General features: G+C 34.7%; 1 protein-coding gene and 1 pseudogene across 2 annotated transcripts; one reads left to right on the forward strand and one right to left on the reverse strand.

The window, feature by feature from the left end:
- Positions 1–560: 560 nt before the first annotated feature.
- LOC100923433 (dimethylaniline monooxygenase [N-oxide-forming] 3) lies at positions 561–20916 on the reverse strand. 2 transcript variants are annotated; one of them, XM_023501758.2, is made up of 9 exons: positions 20815–20916; positions 18742–18879; positions 13274–13462; positions 9998–10160; positions 9264–9406; positions 6812–7011; positions 5429–5784; positions 3261–3333; positions 561–1619 (listed from the first exon to the last, which is right to left on the reverse strand). In XM_023501758.2, exons 2-9 carry the CDS (start codon positions 18871–18873, stop codon positions 1277–1279), a joined length of 1599 nt encoding a protein of 532 aa, XP_023357526.1. In that variant the 5' UTR covers positions 18874–18879; positions 20815–20916; the 3' UTR covers positions 561–1276. The 2 variants fall into 2 exon arrangements, with proteins under 2 accessions (XP_023357526.1, XP_003767482.1); XM_003767434.3 differs by having other exon boundaries at positions 18742–18876; positions 20815–20885.
- On the forward strand, positions 18872–20404 carry LOC116423577 (annotated as a pseudogene).
- Positions 20917–21356: the final 440 nt, after the last annotated feature.

Here is a 21356-nt window from a genome sequence, read left to right on the forward strand (position 1 = left end):
ACTTAATAAAAGCTTATTAATGTTTTACAAATATAAAATTTACTCAATCCTGTCCTGATGCTGTATTCTATTATCTGTAGACTTCCTAATACATTGATTAGTCTTCTCTTCTCCCTTCTCAATGGCAGCTGGTAGCCCAGGGTGCAGAACATAGGGTCTGAGGTCCAGAAGTCTTTGAGTTCAAACCCTGTCTCAGACACTTTTGGCTGCATCATACTGGGAAAATCATTCAACCTTAGTTTCTTCAATAGTAAAATTAAGAGTAGGAGCTATATAAATTTGCTTCCCGAGTCTTGTCCCTTTGAAACACAGAGATTTTTCCATCAGCTTCAGTTACCTGATTTCTGTGTTCTTGTATAGTTTTGGCTATTCCCAGATACTTTTATTCCCCCACCGTTCTGTCAAACTGATAACAGAATTTAGGCCATGTCTTTGAATATCTGGCTGTGGAAGTGAAGAATATTATTGTGAACAAGAAAGATCCAAATTCTATAGATAAAATTAAAGCATATATGCTTAATTAATACATTTTTATTAGAAACACACTCTTGTCAGAATTCTTTATTTTATTAATTTCAATACAAGCATAGCCTTTATTTGTAAGAATCAAGGGAAGTGGGCTGACTGGCCTAAAATCCTTATTATGCACTTAAACAAGCATTTAATTAGAGTCTGCTAAAATCCATGATTGAGACAAGAGCCAGTTTACCAGAACCTTGAGAGTGAAGATATATTGATTGTAATTTTCCACATTTAATAGGATCTCATAGGTGTTATCAGATTTGGTTTTGTATCCATTTCAATAAGAGGCAAAGTGATACATTTCAACATAGTTAAACTTTGTTCCTTCAGATGTTTCTCTGTACAAAGCTCCATCTTAGCATCTTTCAATCACCAAAACCCGCATGATTACTTATAGGAAAAAATATCACACTGTTATCAGAATGAACAATCCTGACAGAGAAGGGATTCTGAATATAGGGACGGGTGTGAATGGGACAAATATCCTTCCCTGGAGGTTATTTAAATGTGATTTAATTTCTTACTCAACTTTCTGGGACGGCAGAGACACAGTCCTTCTGAGACAGGAGAAAGACCTCTGATAACTACTTCTTATTTGAGAAGTAGTCAGACATGTGGAGATGGTTTATTTTATTTTATTTTACCAAGAAAGCTGACATTTGCCAATTTAGTACTTCTTTGGAATGTTGTACAAAACAGAAGAAAATATGAACCTCTCTTTTTTCTGAGTTAGAAATGCTCCAGACATTTATTATTAGTTTAAAGCAAGAAAAGCAGCAATGAGAATAATAGGAATAGCAAGTAATTTGAGCCATTCAAAGAGAGGATAAGGTTTCTGTGGGTAACCAACTATTCGAGTCTGCATGGGTTTCAAGGTCCTGTCCCACTGGGTCAGAATGGCATTTCTGGCTCCTGGCCACTTTCCTGGTCCTGTCAATCGAAACTGGTAAGGGGTACAGGGGCCAAAGTAAACCTCCACAGCTAGCTTGGGGTCTGTGAGAAACAACCAAAACATGTTGGGCTTGGCCCCAATGAAGGAGGCAATTTCATCCATGTATACGATGTAATCTGTCTGTAATGCTTGACTGTTGCCAAACCTTGAAAGAAAGACATACGCTACCATGAGTGTCTAGATTCAGCAAAGAAATAACATGTGAAAGTACCATATTATTTAAATTACCTGACATCCACAAATATAGGACATATTCCTAAAATAAATTTATGGAATCTCTAACCAATGACTGTTTTAACATTAATGTCTTTCCCCTCCTTAATGGAAAAAAAGAACACTTGTTACTATGTGCATATGGGTGCTTGTATTTGAGTTTTCTCCTTTTACTTAAATCTCAGTGAATAATCTTTTCTCTATCCCAACTGTCTATTCCTAATGGTAAAATAAACTTTGTTATAGATGCTATATTGGGAAATCCTTTGAGGTGTGATTAAAAAATTCTGACTTTCTCAATAAATCATATTTTATATTATCACCACAATAAAACTTGAGGGATTTCTATTGATTTAAACTGGGGATGGGAAATGTCCAGCCCAAATGTAATCATTTGCTAAAGCAACCACAGGCAATGATAAACTGAAAGCTAGGTACAACCACTTACCACTGTTTGACTTTATATAAATTAATGATTTAGGGATATCCATGAATAAGGTTATAAATGGTCCTGGAAAGAAAAAAAGCTTCCCCACCTCTGAATTAAAAAGTCAGAATTTGCAGGGTTTTGGATATAATACAAGCTCTTTTGAAGTTTCCTTTATGTTACTGAAGAAACACTCTTTATTGGTTTGATACACCAACACTTGGAATCCTTACATCCCTCATATAACTTCAATTTGGTTATAGTGAGTTATTTTTGTATATATTCCTCCAGTCTTTTGGCTAGGATTTTTTTAAATTTGTGCATCATTATTTAGTCATTAATGTTATTTAGTTTCTTTATTTGCTTTATCCTTCCTTGGTTTGACTATTATATATATATATATATTCCTCACTAAATTCCTACAAATACATTTGAACCAGTTTGTCAGTATTTGATGATGAACTATCCCATAAAAATTTCAATTTGAAGGAAATCTTAGAAGTTATCTAAGCGTCTACAGTATTCCTGCTGAGTGGTCATTCAAGCTCTATTCAGTTATCCAGTTTTGAGAAACATATTACCTTTCTAGATATTTCACTGATAACCTCTAATTATAAAAAGTTTTTCCATATCTCAAGCTGAAATATGCCTCCATAACTTATTCCACTGTCATTATTCCACTTATTATAACCACTATTCCTTCTATTGTCTTTGGTCAATAAGTCAAATATAATCTCTTTTCAACATATATTCCTTCAACTATCTAGAGAGTTATTACAGCCTTCTTAAGCATCCTAATCTACAGACAAATTGTTTTTATTTCCCTTAATCAATCCATAGAGGTTATAGTACCCTTTCTTCTCATCATCTATTCACCTCTCTTTGAACCAGATCAATTTTATTGGTATTTATTTACATTTATAGTCTCAATGAAATATCCCAATATTAAATAGTAATCAGCATAATATTGACTGGCTTTGGAAACTAAAACATATACAACAACTTTTTTAGTGAAAGAGTTAGGAAACTATATTACATAAGTATTTATGTATTAACATCAGTATTTATTATGACCTTTGTAACTGATTTGCAAGAAGTAGACTTTCAGAAGAGAAGAAAAGAAAGGAAGGAAGGAAGTATTTTTACCATTTGAGTCTCATCTTCATTTTCTCATCAATGTCATGCATCATATCACTCACAGGGGGCAAAGGACACGTTCCTAAAAAAGAAAATCAGAATCATATTTTGAGTGCAAAATTACATTTCACTCCATAGATAGATTGAGCTGGAAACTACTCAAAAATACTTAAAAGAATCTGGAATGTACTGTATCCTTTATTATGAAGTCCAGTGGCAACTTTAGCTCTCCCTGACTAATACAATACTATTTAACTAATAAAACGAAGTAATAAAAAGTTAGTGATTATTTTAAACTACCCAGATTTTATTTATCCTTCTAAGACATTAAACTAGTCACAGTGACTAAAATAATTACGTAATCAAGATGATAATCAAGGCAGCTAAGTGACAGAGTGGATAGAGTGCTGATTCTATAGTCAAGAAGATTAGAGATAAAATATGAACACTGACATTTACTGGCTGTGTAACCCTGGCCAACTCATTTAACCTGTATGCCTCAGATTTTTCAAATGTAGAATATATAAAAAGCTTTCCAAGATTCCTCTGAAAATAAAATGAGATAATATTTGTAAAGCACTTTGCAAACCTTAAAGCAGTATAGAAATGCTACTACTACTATTGTCATTCTGGTTCATTTTTTGTTTCTATGTGCAAGTTCAGCGATAAAAGAAATACCTGTTGTGGAAACCTCCTCCATAAATACAGATTCATAACTTTTCTGTTACTGATTTAGTCTATTTGTCTGGGGATACTGAGAAGAAAATTGATCTCCTTGTGGTCACATAATTTATATGCATCACTGATAGTATTTTAACTCAAATCTTTCTAAATGAAAGACTTATTGTTTATCTACAACCCTAAGATATTCCTTAATGCTTTGCTAATGTTGATTCCAAGTCATTTCTTACGTAATCTTTGCGAAATGCTTTAATTCAATTTCTGGAAAGTTTCCCGTTTTTTTGGAAGTGTCAATTTCCTAACATGAATACTATACTTTCCAACCTATAATTAAGAGATGGCAAGATGAGTGTAGTCGATATAACTTTAGATTTAGAATCAGAAAGTCTAGAGTTTAAATTTTGTCTGGGACACTTATTACTCTGGGTACTTGTCATATATCTTCTCACAGACTAACCTCTCATTTGTGAAGTGGGAATAAAAGTATTCTTACTTTAAAGGATCTTTGTAAAGATCAAAAGAGATTTAAAAATGAGCTCTAGGCAAACTTAATGTTATAAAAATGATATTTATACATATTTTTTTAGTTTCTGTGATTCTTCATGATTTATCTACTTGGAAAATAGGTCAAACATCCTAACAGTTGAAGATAGTTCCATAGGAAGTTACCCTAGCTTGTTGAAGAATTGAGAATAAAACAGAATTTTTATTTAGAGAAAATCTAATTCTTTCAGAGGTCACTTAATTCTTGAGATAGATTAAGCAGAGAACCATTTTATTCTGATTTTTAATGTGGAAGATTCTGGAGAAGACAAATTCATGCTGTGATTGCTTTAATGGTTCAGGACTGCAAAGGGATGAATTAAGGGGTAGTTCTTGGATTCTTGAGGACTTTAAGATCTGGAAAATGGTCTAGAAAAAACAAACAAATTCTAAATGGCCCAAATGGATCATCCCAATCTAACCCTAACCCTTTTTGAGTCCCCGATCTTAAAGCCTTTGAAATTTGTAGTATTTCACTCAAAGTTTAATCTATCTCCAAACCCTGAAATCAAACTTGTCCAAAGTTAGTATCATTTAAGGAACAAACCATCAATAGATCATTGGTTTAATTAGTTAGTTACTTATACTCTGATTCTGGTATTTTGTCTCCTTAGTAACTGGGTCCCTGCTTTGTATATCTACTCCCATATGATTAAGTCTGCACTCTCTATCAGTTATCAAACAACTGGAATACTGTCTTGTTTTGTGGCTCTCAGTCCCTAATTACTTTTCTAGTAACTCAGTTCTCCTATTTTCTCTCCCCCTGAACTTGTCTTCCTGAGATTTGATTCCCAGTAAATATATCAGAACCTCTCTGATAATTGACTTTGTTGGACTGAACTCATCTGCTTCACTGTTGTACCCATGTTTGGAGAGATAGTTGAATCTTTGATTCACTTTGGATTTTTTGCTGACAGATCCCATTTTTGCCTATTAACTCTCCCTCTACCTACCTTTTATTACTCTTACAGCCCATCGGGACTGCATATCAACAGTAGGTATGGCAGCACCAAGGGCCTGGATGAAACCAATCATAGCCAATGTTGATTTCTCAAGGCAAGGAGGGAAAACATTTTTAAAAAGGGTCATTTCATTGTTTCTGCTTTTGAGGATTGATTCATCAAGGAAAGGGTAGGCATAACCATAGCCAGTTGCAAAAATGATGGTGTCAACAGCTTCAAACACTGTCCCATCCTGAAATACCACAGATGTTTCCTTAAATTCCTTTACAGTCGGCTTGATGGTTATTGCACCACAGATGATGCGTGCTGGGAGCTCATCATTGATCACAGGTTCTTTTCTCAGTGTTCTGCATAGAAAAAAGAGTCAATACTTCAGATTATAATGGTTTTTTCTCATTTATTTTATCTGAAAAAACAGAGTAAGAAAAAAAAAGAAAAACAAAACAAAATAAATCAAAACAAAAGAGAACATTGTCATGTGCCCAGCAGAATATCATGGAGGATTCAAAATATATAACAAATTACCAAGTTAAGAAAGAGTATATAGAGATGTAGATATATATCTATATAAATATATGTATATATTAGTTGAAGAAATTATTTTCATGAATGTCCATTTTTTCTTTACTTCCTTGTAATTTATTCTTTGGTTCTCTGCTGTACACTTTATCTACTTTATTTTCCCCCTTTTGTTTCCCCACCCCCAAGCAAGCTACAGTTAAGAAAAGATACATTTATGTACACGTATGTAGATATATACATACATACACACACTCAAATACACACATACCCCGCATATATAATACGCACATATCCTTGCTGCCTCTATAGTTCTTGTACCCAAAGTATGGTAAACATGTAGGAAATGTGACTGTGCTTTTCCTGATGAATAATGCACAAATAATTATGGGCAAATTGTGTAATAGGTGATATGTGTATTCACGCTAACCCCCTCACACATTTTTGTATTTCTTTTTTTTCTCCTACAGCAATTACCACATCTTCCTCAGTTACTAACCACAATCAGCTTTATTTTCCTTGGATCCATGTGAACTTTGGCATCTCTGCTGGCATAGAATTGACCTCAAAATTGGTCATGGGCCACATGGAGATAGCTCAAAATTTTTTGCTTTCTTGCTTACCTCCTCCTTTCCTCTTGTATTCTTAGCTTTAGGCTAAGAATGTTTGCTGAGCTCAGTTAAACTTTGGCTCAATAAATATGTGCTTTTGACTAGAATTTCAGCCTCATAATCCCAGTTTTGAGGTTTACTTTTCTGATGTCATTTGTTAAGCTTATTGTTTGGGGGAGTAGCAAACAAATGCTTGCACTGACATGACAATGCTCAGCTATGTAAGAATCTGAATATAATATACCCATCCAAAGGCATCAGTCCATAGTTCTCATGTTTAAATCTCCCGTTCATCTTCTTCACATAACACCAATCAGAGATGAAGGTAGGGAGGTTGTTTCTGACGAAGTTATCAAAGCGGTTTAAAAATACCATGTCCCAAGGGAAGCCATCATCCCAGACACGACTCATTATCCAGGAGCCACTTCTAGAACTGATGATAACCTAAAAATAAAAATAAAAAGTACCAAGAAAGTAGAATTGAATTCCCATTTGGTAATAATAAGCAAAATCAGACTGCTATGAGCCACAGTGGTGCTGAACCTGTAGTCAAGGTATCAATTTTACCTCGAACTGTGATTAACTGTGATCCCAGACAGGTCACTTAGGCTCTGCCTTAATTTTCTCATTTGTAAAATCGTCATAGTATTAGCACATACTTCCTGGGTTATTGTGAGGCTAAAATGAGATATCTGCAAAGTGCTTTATAAACCTTAAAGTACTATACAAATATTATCATCCTCATATTTTCTAATACAATTCTCAATGTAGAAGGAAAGTAAGTAAATTTCAATTGCATTTTTCCCCCAACAAACTCTGACATTGAAGTCTTAAGAAGGAATATTTTACACATATCTCTCTCTACAAAGCACATGTCTTCATCATTTCTATATAGAAAGGAAATTTGATCATTTTTTTTGCTTGTCAACTATAATATAAATATTTCTCTAAAAATGTTACTGAGTAAATTCACTAAAATTATTTCCAAAAATAGTTCCCTGAGGTCACAAAAAATATCAATTGACTTATTTACCTAAATCTAATTTCGTTCTCCACTCTGTCTTGCAAAATAATCTTCTTAACTTCTTGGTTTGGTCATGGCATTCATTTTTAGTCAAGTATTGATATTCAAGGCCTTCATAATCTAACCTCAATCTACATGTCCAAGTTCATCTCCCATGACTCCCTGATAATAGTTTGGTCTAATAAAACATCAATTTCTCAAGTATACAAAGATACTTATATCTTAACTTCTCACCTGCTGTGCCTTTCCTTCCCAAAGGTTCTTTTGTCTATCTAATTTCTTTCTATCTATCTAATATCTAATAGCATAAGGGTTATCTTAAAAATTTCCTCTTCTGGGAGAGTTCGCTCTACTCTTCTAGCTATTAATTAATCTTTCTATTCCTTTTAATTCACAAAACGAAATCCTTCTTTTTGTGTACTTAATTTATTGCTTTCTGACATTTTGTATTGATATTTTGACTTTCAAATATCTATAGGTTAAATATTTCTCTCTGCAGATAGACACCTCCCCAGCTAGATTTCAAGTTCCTCGACAAGGAGAATTCTTGGTTGTATTTCTTTGGCTTCCCTAGAGTGCCTTGGATGTAGTGAGTTTTTCATAAATATTCATTTATTATTATTGATTGGTCTAGGATGGCTACCTACTTTCTCACATTGTTGACAAATAAAAGAGTCATGACTTGATTAGCATCAAAACTTTGTTTTGATATATGTTCTTTGTGAGTTGCTGTGGTTAAATATAAGGAAAACAATTTTTTAACAATTAAACCTATTCAAAAGTGGAATGGGCTGTCTTGCAGGTGGGAAGTCTTTTCTGGTTTTCATGGTTTTCCCTTCAAGAAAGGATAAATTGGAAAGGCTACTGGCTCTTGAGGCAGAAGTATTGGGATCAATTCCCACTTTTTATTCTTCTTATATGACTTTGGGCAAGTCCCATTTCTTCCCTTTTCTTTTTATGTAAAATGAGGGAGTTTGAGTTAGAAGATTTCTATTTTCCTTTCAGTTCTAGATTTATGATCCTTAATGAATTTTAATTTAAGAGTATGGAATAGATAAAATAGCCTCTGAGATTTCATCCACCGTTGAATTCTTCGATTTTATAACTCAAACTCTCTTATTTCCATCACGTGACAATGCATTTAGAATATGAATTTTTTAATGTATTGAATTAATTTCATCTCTGAGTCTTTGAGAATTTTTGAGAAGATTCTTGTTAGGATAACAAGATTGATCAAGGTAATCTCTTTGATGCTTGCCAGTTATGAGGCTTGCTGATTCTATGATTAGAAGCATGCTGCTCAGTCTAGTAGTATTAGACCTGATTTCTAGAGAAAAACTCCCTATTGTTTGTGCCATTGGCATTTGGGACATACATAAGGAATTTTCAGTGGTTTTACCTAAAATCCAGAACATTCTACAAAGTGAAAATGTTTAGAGAGGAAAAAACTGATGTTTTGAAACAGATTTTCTCTATCATACTACTTTCTTAGATATATTCTGACTTCATCAATTAGTGGATGCTAATATTTCTAGAGGAAGGCTGACCTGGCCCTAATTCCTTGAGTTCCAAATCAACGATGCTATTACAAACTTCTTGTTGCAGTAATTTTCTAATATAGGAATAATAATTAGGGGAAGGATAAATCAGTAGGAATCTTGGAAAATCTTACCTGTGCTGCTGTGTGACTCAGTTCTATAGCAATATCAGAAGCTGAATTCCCCAAACCAATCACAAGTACTCTCTTCCCCTTAAATTCTTCTGGCCCCTTGTATTCCCGACTGTGGAAGTACTTGCCTTTAAACTCTTTCAGCCCTAAGGGTGAAAATGGAGGATAAACAAATTTGCTAAAAAATAAAAAACAGGAAAGATTTTTCATTTAAATCTTGACTTGTCTTTTACCTCTGTTATGACAAGCTTTAGAAATTATTTTGTAAATGCCATGCTCTCAAAGCAGCAGCTTGTTTCTTTCTTTTACTGTCAAGTCCATGGACAATGTTAAAAACAGCTATTCAGAAGAGTCAATGATTGTAAAGCTGATTTTAGAATTAGAAGGGATAGGATTCAAGTCCTGTCTTTACCATTTACTAACTGTGTCACCATGATAGGGTGCTCAGATTCTTAGCATTCCCTAGTGACTCTCTAAAAGTAAAGCCAAGTTATCAATCTGAATCAGCAGAGGGAGTTTCTACACAAGGAGTTCCCCCATACTGATTAATTCATAGGTTTGGTTCAAAGTAGGGTGGGGTGAGCTATTGTATTTTTATATTTTATTTGTATTTATTCTAACCATTCTGTGATGAAAAAATCAACAAAAATGATAATCACCAAAAAAAATTTAAGTAATCAAAATTTTGCCTTAGCTAGCTTTGTCAAGTCTTCACAGTAAGTCTTCTTTAAACTCACCTGAAAAGTTATCTTTTGGCAGATTGGGGTACACATGATGTCCTGTACATATCATCACACCATCAAACACAGCTGATTCCTGCTTCCCGTCCTTTTCAGTCACAACGTCCCATTGGCCAGTAACAGAGAAATCAGGACGCTTCTTTATCTTGGAGACCAAGGTCTTACAAAAGCAAAAAGCAACATTTTCCTCAGTAGTGACATGCATGAATGGATGGAGCAGACAAGTAAGGACATGGAATTTACCAGAACTTGGAGGTAATAGTGTGGAATAGGTAGAAAGATCAGCCAGGCAGTCAATACATATTTTTAAGCACCAACTATCTGCTAAGATCTATGTTAAATACTGAGGATACAAAGAAAGACAAAATGGACTTTCTGATTCCAAAAAAACTCACCATCTAAGTGGGGAGACACAAAGAACTATGTACAAACAAGCTATGTAAAGGATAAATGGAAAGCAATCAATAGCAGGAAGGCACCCGAATTAAAACTGTTTGGGAAAGGTTTCTTTGGGAAGATGCGATTTTATTCACATTTAGGTGACCATTAACTCCAATACTCTTCTAAAACTGAAATCTCCTGAAGAAAATATCTTTATTTTTTTTAAGTATTTTATTAAGAATTGAATATAGGAAATAAATTGAACTAAGCTTATTTGTAATTATTTATATTTGATTTAATTTCAACCCATAGAACAATAAATTTTGATAGGAAAAAATAAAATAGAAAAATTAGATGACTTCAACATACATGGAGGATAGACTTTGAGTCAGGAATATCAGATTCCACCCTATTTTGGACCCTGGGCAAGTTACAATTTCAGTTTTCAACCGAGACCCAGAAAGCTTATGTGGTTGGTTACCCCTGGTATACATGGTACATTCCAAAAGATATGAATTTTGAGAATACAGGATTTTAGTTAGAGCTGAAAAAGGTCAATCTGGTCTAACTTTTTCATTTTGTAGATCAAGATGCTGAGTCCCACAGATTTGCTCATTAACTAATCTAACCTAATTAATTAATTAAATCAAATTTGATGAATAGTAGAGCTGAGATTTGAACCCAGGACCTCCTAGGGCCATTTTCACCCTTTCACTGTACCACACTGTGTAAACATCAGTAATTTTTCAGTTACTACCTCTAACTCTCCATTGGAATTCTTTCTTTTCCACATAGGTCAGCTTCAGAAAATGATATTGTTTTATTGATTTAAAATTACATTAAAAAATACTGTTTCAATCTTCCTTATCTCTGTACCCTAAGGACCACTGATTCTTGCCACCCAAATACTACTATCTGCATTGTCTCCCGTGATTAAAATGTGATCTCCATGAGAGCAGGAGCTGTCATGCTTTTCCATATGTATACTCAGCTTTTAGCACAGAACTTTATACAAAATAAACAATATATTTTCATTTATCCAGTCATTCATTTTTCTCTTCCAGTACTTAATCTATGATCTTTTTCATTTTTCTTTTTATGTGGTCACAGTAAATATGAACTCTATTCTTTGGTTTCACTTATACCTTATTTCACTTATCTGTAAGTCTCATACACATCAGTCTTAATGGATTTGGGTATTCCATTTCAATAATGAAGCACATTTTATTTAATCATCCCCCTATTCTCGGACACAGTCTTTTTCCAGGTTGTTGTTGTTTTTTTCAATTACATAGAATATTTTTCTAAAATTCTTTCCTGAATAGGGCTTCTATTTGTGATGTGGTAATTTGTGCCTTTACTGAATTATTTTTAGAATCATAGTGACTTCTCCTAGAGGATTAAAATTTGATCTTGGAGTAACCCTTATGGATAGAATACACCCCATTTATACACAGGATTGGTCTTACTCATAGATATGATTTGATGAATATAAGGAAGAGTCTCTTTTCCTTTTTCTCTTATCCATCCAATCCTCTCATATTCTACTATAGGGACTAAAATTTCATAAAGAGATGTTCAACCACTAGATTCAAGAAGTGTTTTAAAGTGATGTGGGGAGATATATCTCACTGACTTAGCAATCAAATCAGCAAACAACAAACATTAAGTATCTGCTACTAAGGTCAGTTGCCATACTGTTTTCTGGGGATACAAAATCAAAAGCTTTACAACATTCTGTTCTGTTAGAGGATTATATGGCCCCAAATAATTAAAAACTGGATATAGTGCTACAGCTTTATCAGGCAAAAACACAAACAAATATGATATATGCAATACCTATACACATTCCAATACATACACAGATACAAGTATACACACATATATGTATATACCCACACTTATACATACATGCAAAATGTAGATATTGATTGAGATTGATGGAACTTGTATTTGAAGGAACAATTAGAGAGGAAACAAGACAAGCTTCTTGTATAAGTTGACACCTTATTGAAGTGAAAAGTTAAAAAGGACCAAGGGAAACATTATAGAGTAGTAGAAAAGGGTAGAAGTAGTCTTGGATAACTAGAATGGTGCAGTGGGGAATGTTCTGGATATGAAGTTAAAGGATATGTTTTTCGATCTTGGCTCTACCCTTCACCACCTATGTGACTATGGGCAAACCATCTTATCTTATCTATAAAATGAGGAAGAAGGACAGACTAAATGATGACTCCCAAGATCTCTGCCAACTTGAAATCTATAATTTAAAGATCCCTGTACTTTGAGTCCAATTGTGTCCTGATATTCAGGGATTTGCTGGTAAATGTCTAATAACTGACTCTGAAGAAAAATTGTATGTATAATATATTTTAAAATTTAATCTTCACTAGTAGCATTTTCTTCATTACTTTAAGTCTACAGAATAAATAAAACACTAAATCAAGCCTTGATGTATAGCATTTGCTGATTTCCCAGGTGTAAATGCTCACATTGGAATGTTAACAATTGTCTGAAAACTGATATGAGCTGATTCCATTATACTATTGCTCTTATCCATTGGTTTGTTTTATAACATCTCTGAATCTTTCTCAGTAACAAAATAGCAAAATGAAGGTGTTTGATCACTAAGTTCCCTTCCAACATTAATATGCTCAGATTATAGACAGATACATTTTGAGCATAGAGAGAGAGATTATTGATCTCATCCGAGAAGGCAGGCTTCATTGGGATATGCTATATCCCATTGGGATGTGATAGCATCCAGGGTCCCAATATTGGGAGCTGCCATTGAGTGATTAAATAGTGCTGAAAATAAAGGTGGAAGAGAGGAATCACAGGAAAAAGCTTCAATGAAACTGTCTAGGAACAGTACTATGAGTAATATCTTACCTTAAATCGTATATATCTTAAGAGATTTTTTTCTTTGGCAAATGTGGTGATATACTCCTGGAGCTTACTCCTGTGCATGAAAATGGGGTAATTATCTGGGTAAGGGAAATCTGGGAAACACATCATTTCTTTTGAGGAGTTGGTGAACACAGAGTGGTAAATGCTCCCCCTGCCTTCTTCTGCGTGGTCCTAAAAAAATAAACATGGATATTAAAAAACAAAATAGAGTATTTATAAGTGAGCAAGCCTCTGAAATTTGAGGCAAATTTCTAATTTAATTCACCAGTCCCAAGTGCATCTTTGCTTCAAGTCAATTTAAAAGACCCTGGGATAGAATGTGCAGGAAAGGAGAGAATGGAAAAGAGAGACTAGTTAAGAGAGTGCTGAAATAATCCAGAAAAATAAAGAGAGACAGTAGAGGTCCAACATGATAGCTATCTTCAAATACATTAAAGATTATCATGAAGAAATGGGAAAAGACCACTTTTATTTTAGAGAGCAGATCTAGAAGCAATGAGTAAAAATCTAAGAGAGTTCTATAAAAAGAAATAGATGTTTTCATAATTATATCATGTCAACAACAGAATGATTTTCCCTTTTGAATTCAATTTAATTTAACAAACCTTGCTAAGTACTCCATATGTACAGAAAACTGTTCTACAAATTGATGGAAGTTACCAATGTTAGATAGAAGCTAGCTCCCTTATTTCCTCCTATCTCACAGAGCTCATGCTCTAATAATAGCATAAGGTACATACATATAAAATCAAAATATACTCTCTATATTGAATTACATGTTATTTTTGACTTTAGAAACGTCATGACTCTCTTAATGGCCTAGGCAAATCTCCACTACAAGTTGTAGAAAAGGTACCAGTTTTTATTGGCAGAAGTTTGCTCATGTAAGAATTCTCTATACCAATAAAGCACTGATCCAGCCCCTCTCCCTGTGTATATTAAATATATTAGAGATATATGTAATATATATGTATATATTACATTTTATATTTAATATATATTCATATATTTATATGGGTATTAAATTGTATTAAATGTATATGTTATTAAATATTTATATGGTATATATAAACATATATGTATATTTAATATATATTACATCTAATGTATATTAATTATATTGGAGATATATGTAATATATCTAAATATTAGCTATATTACAACTTTTAGTCTTAGAAAATTGCCAAGGGGCACTGAGTTTAAGTGGGGGAAAGGCAAAGGAATAAATAAGCATTTATATAGCACCCATTATGTGCCAAGTACTGTGAGAAGTATTTTTCAAAAATTATCTCTTTCAGTTGGGGACCAGGACCACCATGTAAAGTTGGAATCCAAATCTTCATCACAATAACTGTCTCTCTATCCTCTATGGCAAACTTTTTTTTTATGGGTTAACATGGCAATAGTGCAATTAATCACTGGCATCTCTTTGCTGATTACAAAGGGCATAAAAAGAAAGCATGTCACTATCTACCTCCTTCTTTTGTCTTTAAAATGTATTTATTTATTAATATGTATTCCTTCTCCCCTTTCTCCCTACTCCCAGCTCTCGAAGATAATGTAAGATTTTTGGTGGCAGGAAATATTTCACTTTTGTGTGCGTATCCCTAGCACCTAGCATAATGTTTGGCACATAATAAATGCTTAATGAATGCTTACAAATAGAATTAAAAGAAGATTTTTAACTATGACTCATAGAGTTATTATTTAAAAGCTTTGATTGAACCAGGAATGTCATATTCAGAAAATTCATGAAGCTGAAGAATACTTGTGAAATTTCAAATCAATTAATTCAAAGTGGATTAAGCCCTCAAAGTAGAGACAGTAAACGAATTCAGAGTTGAAATAAAATGCCCCTTTCTTTAAGAAACTCATGTCCAATGGGGAGATTAGAACATATACAAATATAATGTGTCTTCTGTATGGAGGAATGCCCTGGTCCCAGACTGTTGGAATCTTAAGATTTCTTTCATCTTCCAAAGAAATATCACATGAGTTTGGGGTACTCCAGGTTTGGGAGAATTGGGGAGAGAGAAGAGGAAGAGGCGGTTTTTCTTTCTTTCCAGTTTTTCACTATCAGTCTGGTCTTGGGGATCTTTCTCCCTCTAAATCCTATCTATATCCATAATTATACATGGACACATATACACCTGCATCAAAGGTACATGTTGTACACCCAAGACCTGACTATCTTTATCCTAAGGTTCCATGATCATAGCTTTGGGTTTCAGGGTAAGGCTAAATCTTCTAAGGATCCTAGGAATATCTGTGATGACTGATGGTGGTGTTCTATAGGGATGAGGAAGTAGGTAGGAGAGGTGTTTTTTTAATACTATTAGAGTGAGTTCTCACTGCTATGCATCCTTCCAAGTTTATCAACCAACAAATTTAGTTGGCCAATCTTAAGTAGGTTTTTGTTATTTAGTTGATTTGTCATGTCTGATTCTTTGTTAGCCCTTTAAAGTTTTCTTGGCAAAGTTACTGGAATCATTTGCCATTTTTCCTTCTTCAACTCATTTTACAGTCAAGGAAACTGAGGCAAACAGGGTTAAGTGTCTTGCCAGGGTCACACCACTAATAAGTAATTAAGGTCAGATTTAATTCAGGTCCTTCTGTTTGTAGAATCAGGGCTTGCATCCAGCAGGAATATTTACTAAGGATAATCATCTTCCTCACAATCTATGACATACTCTCCCATAAGTACATATATAATCTAGGGGGAAGTGGGCTTAAGTTTAGAGAGCACATGTGATTCATGTACTGACAGCTCCTAATTCTTGGGAATCCCTTTTCTTCCATTTGTGAGGTGCTCAAGGAGCTCCCCTTAGGCAGGATGTAGGTTTATTTTGCTTTTTTGGTTTTGTTTTTCTTTTTTTCCCTCATAGATCAGTGAATCTAGGTCTAATATGCTTATTTGACTTCTAATATAGACATTGCTATATGCTGCTACAGAGAGGAAACTAGAACAATAATGGGTAAATGAGAAGTTACACACTGTCCAGACCTTTCAAGGTTTCCCAGGTTACCCAACAGTCAAATAGTCATTGGGAGGAAAAGGAGACCTACACTGAAGACTGACTCTCAAATCCCCTTTCTTCTGTTCTCCTTCCCAGATAGTATTTTAGGGATGAAAGCTAACATGTCTTCCTAATTTGGAAACAAGTCCTGTATAGTGGCCAAGCTTCCTTGGCTCATCTGAACAAATTCTTGGACATCACTCCAGTTCAAAGGACTTTTCACAGAGTCTAAAGTTTATCATGGATGGATGGATTGATTGGGATATATTTTTACTTAGTTAACATAACCAAGGTAAAAATATGATTGTGTGGTTTCATCTCCACCTTACAAAAATACAATTTACATTCCTGTGTGTGTGTGTGTGTGTGTGTGTGTGTGTGTGTGTGTTTACATTTATCAAATGAGAAAAGAATTATAAAGCTCTTAGTACAATGTCTGGCACTTAGTAAACACTAGTTTCTTTTTCATAGTATTATTTATGATACAGTGACACCTAGTATTGTATAAAAGTAAGTAATAAATGTAATTTGAAGTGAAGGAAAGCAGCTCAGTTAGTAAAAAGCTAGACACAGGGAAGTATTATAATAATACTAAGAAACTTACTGCTTGCTAGTAGGTTTTGGGTTATGTCGCCTGCAAACCTATATAGTCACTGGTTAATTAAATATCCTCTCCCTAAGGAGGAAAATCAGGAAATTTTTGCATACCCAGTGTAAACAAAGGTGTTTCTTCTAACAATTTGTGGTTTGAAAGGGAACCCTACTCTGAAAAGGAACAATATATTAAAAAACATAATTGATGGTAACATGATAATATTTTATCTTCCTACTTGTCAAATAAAACAATGAAATCTCAGTTGATTATTAAGGATCAAGAGAAGGATGGTAACATAAAGGAAGGGGAAGGGAATTTGGAAGAAATTTGTCCCTTTTGGAGAAATTGTCAGTAAAGAAAAAAGATCAAAAGACATGGTGATTAATAATGATCATTGAGCTTCCATAAAAGTCAGGTCAGATTGATGGATCCAAGAAGGTCAGAGAGAATAATAAATAATAATAAAAGGAATTCTGTGAGCAGAATTCAGAGAAATCATTGGATCAGAATTTCAGTGACTCTGGCAACAATATTGACTTGGAATTATAGAATATAAGCTTCTTGAGAGTAGGGACTGTTTTGTTTTTGTATTTTATTGCTGATATCTTATTGAATGAAAGGATGAAAAAACGGTAGCTGTACAACACAAACAGAAAGAAATAAGGGGGGAAATGTGTTACTTCCATGATGAAAGGTCACATAAGAGGGCTCAATTGAATTAGTTAAGTTTGTTTGTACAATAACCTTGGTCCTATCAAAATCTACTTATAGATATATACATATCTATATATCCCAGGATCCATGACTGTATTGTTTCTGCCATTACACTATGACATTTCCAGTACTCTGAGCCCCTGATGTCAGATCAAATATCCAGAAAAAAATGGAATTATAATTGTTGTTATTTGTTACATGGCTCCAAGATGAAGAATCTTAATCAGATAGCTACTGAAGCTTTTGAAGCCTCTGGGGATGCAAACCTATTGTTTAAATAAAAACAATTGTGTTAAGTCTTGACATCACCAAATACTTTCTTTGATCAACATCAAAATCTTAGACCATAAAAACTAAGAGTAACGGCAAGTCTGGGGAATTTCAACTTGGATTGCTCTTTTCTCGGTCCATCATTTTTGTTATCCAAAATAATATCCTTAGGGTTCATTCAAGACCTGCAGCAAGACCAAGTAAACTTACAACCATCATTTGAATTGGAAATGGTGTTATAGAAAAGACCATGGCAACCTTAGTCAATTAAATGTAAGAGGTCATTCGTCTTGAAATAAACATGTGAGTGGCCTTATGCAAACTGTGACTAAATGGGATGAAAAATCTTCAGATTTACTAATGATTAATCACAAGCTGGCTGATACAGAACATAGAATGCCAGGCCGGAAGTCAGGAAGATATCTTCAGTTTATCTACTAAGAAAATCTCAAATTGAATTATAAAGACTCAGATATTATTGAAAAAAATTGAAAAACAATCCAGGTTAACATCTGAAGACAATCTCAGAGACCTCTGAAATTTCAATAGCTATATTTGTTCCTGACTTGAAAGTTATTTATAGAAGGTAAGAGGAAATCATAAAACAGACATGTTTTAGTGCTGTTATTTTTTGATATGGCTGTGATTTTCCAGTTTCTGTTCTCCGTTCTAGAAATCTTACCTTAACAATAAACTACGCAAATAAAACAAACACCTTGCCAGTCTGGCAACATGTGCCTCTTTCAGCAAATAGAGCTGACTACCTGTCTACTGAGGCATTTTTGAAAGCCAAAAAATCTGTTCTACCACAAGAACCCATTTTGTCTTTTGTTACATAATAAAAGTTCACTCACCGAGAACTCCCACAGGCCCCCAACGCCATCACTCCTCTCAAAGCAGGTGGGCTCAAGCCCTTCTTCCAAACAGGCCCTGACGGAGGCCAGGCCACTCACCCCAGCTCCAATGATTGCCACTCTCTTCCCCATGGTCTTCTGTAAGAACAGAGGCTCTAGCAAAGTTTCTTCAGCCAGCATTATCATTTAACTCAACTTTTTGCATTATTTCTATTTGACTCAAAAAATGTGTTGGTTTTTGTTCCCATTTCCACATTTCTAATTAGGGATCTTCAAGAATGAAATTGTCATCATCGATAGAGAGATGGTTTTTGAAGCAAGACAACCCAGACTGGACTCCTTACATATAGTAACTATGTGATCATTGGCAAGTCACTTAGTCTCTAGTGTCTCTTCTATTTTTTAAAGATTAAAGAGGAGATGCTGATCTCCCTCAGTGAAGGAACTTTCCACCCTAGGACCATCTTTAACCTATGAAATCATAGACCTGCTTTCCCATCTGTACCCCATGTCCAAAGACTTCTTTTGATCATTTGACTGTTTTCCATACTCTCTTTCAATTCTTATATCGAATATTGCTTTATTTTCTTTACTTTTACATTGTAATGTTACATGTGACTAATCATTTTAGTGTAATAATTAAAAGAAACTTCCAGCCAAATGTAATTATTAAATTTCTTGACCTCAGAAACACTTCTTTCTAATGTCTTGTTTTCCTCTTCATCTCCCTCCCAAAAACATACATTTCACCTGTCTTGTCTAGATGCAAAAACATATAGAATGTTAGAACAGGGAAAAATCTCCTCAAAGATTGTTTAGTTCAATTTCCTTATTTCAGAGACAAAGAAACAACAATAATTTCCCCTTGTAAAAAAATGAATAACAAGTCCCAATTACAAGTCCCAATAACAAGTCCCAAGGCCTCAAGCTGGATTTCAAGAGCATCAAAGCGGTGGGTCCTTGTCTGGATATGCTGAGGAAGCAGACGGAGAAGGGCAGAGTCCAGAGGCCCGTGTGGATCAATGCCGACATCGTAAATGGCCCCAACGTGCCCATCCCAATTGCTGTCAATGCCTCCCAGTTCCTGGGCTTGGTCCAAGAAAAGTACCCCAATGTCACCCTGTCGGTGGGCTGGACCACTCGCTACAATGCCAACAGAACCTATACCCACCACATGATTGAGACCATGCACAAGCTGGTGAAGGACCTGCCCCAGAAGGTGACCTTCCCGGTGCGGGCCGTCATGGCAAGAGCTGCCTGGCCTCATTTCAGCTGGCTCCTGCGTCAGTCCGAGAGGTACAGCCTGACCCTGTGGCAAAGTACCTCCGATCCCTTGACTGTGGATGACCTTCTTTACATACGGAAACACAGTGCCCCACACCAAATCTACTATGACCTTTATGATCCCCTCCTGTCGGATTTCAAGCAGCTTGCCCAAAAGCATAAGTCTTGTTCATCCAGGGGCTGATCTATCATGAACAAAAATCTAAAGCCTGGAGAACAATGGGTCCTGGGACTCCAGAATCGCTTGTCAACCCATCACAAAGCAGGAGAGTTTCTCTACCATCTCAAGAAAATCAGGAGAGATCACTGAACTTCAGAAATAGAAGAGAGACCTCAGTGGGCATCAAGTCTGAGCCATCCCAGAATAAGAATCACTACGCCAGAGACCCTGCTTAACAGTTATCTATTCATTCCATCTTTTTTCTATACATTTTGTTTATTTAGGGATGAACTTCTTCCTGCTCCTTAAGGGCAGGAATTATTTTTGCTTTTCTTTGTATCCACAGTATTTGGCACAATGTCTGCCACATCATAAGAACTTAATAAATTTTTTTGAATGATTTAAAAAAAAAGAGAAGTATTGCTTATTCACACTATTTATTTAATAATTTTAAGCCCAAATTGAGGAATAATGCTCAGAATTATTAGATTAATTTAGAATTTGTTCAATGGATCTGTTCTTACAGCACACTATAATTTGCTCCAATAATGTTGGGAGTAGACATAGGGACAGCATTTTTGTTATTACCCATCCTTCCCCTCCACTATTCCCATCCCTCAAGTATCTACCTTTCTTCTCTTTGCTACCTCCTCTTATTCTTCACGTCTTCTGAGTCTTTGAATGTTCTCTAAAGGACATGAAGATTTATAAAAGGGAATGGCTTTCACAATCTTTCCTCTAGAGGCAATAATTGAAAATAGGAGGAGCTTCTCTTAAAGAGAAAGCATCCCTTTTTACTTAGTGATTCAATAAATCAGCTCATAAAAACAAATTCCTATGGTAATTATGATTTAGGATTCTGGAACTCATATTCAGACTATCCTGGGAGGTATAAAAAGAGATAAATGTGAAAACAATCATGATTCTCAAAGATTCACAACCCCTTTAAAAGTGTTATAAAAGACTCTTTTCTTATATACCTTTTGGCATAATTTCAAACCGTCACTATCATGTGCTACCAGGTAGCTCTCTGATTTCTATCAGATGTTCTTGTCTCATTCAGGACAAGCTGACATCTTAATACTAAGTGATTCCATTTTCAATTCTCAACACCTCCCTTACTTGCCTTTCTACTCTAATTGAAGGGCTGGAAGTCTGAGCATTACATCCA

Source organism: Sarcophilus harrisii, chromosome 4 (genome assembly GCF_902635505.1).
Source record: "Sarcophilus harrisii chromosome 4, mSarHar1.11, whole genome shotgun sequence".
Classification (NCBI taxonomy): Eukaryota; Metazoa; Chordata; class Mammalia; order Dasyuromorphia; family Dasyuridae; genus Sarcophilus; species Sarcophilus harrisii.

Coding starts and splice junctions, on each gene's coding strand:
- LOC100923433 (XM_023501758.2), bottom strand. CDS start 18,873: ATGGGGAAGAGAGTGGCAATCATTGGAGCTGGGGTGAGTGGCCTGGCC. Junction 13,463..18,741: donor GGGGCCTGTGGGAGTTCTCG/GTGAGTGAACTT, acceptor TTATTTTTTTAG/GACCACGCAGAAGAAGGCAG. Junction 10,161..13,273: donor TAAGATATATACGATTTAAG/GTAAGATATTAC, acceptor TGCTTTTGTAAG/ACCTTGGTCTCCAAGATAAA.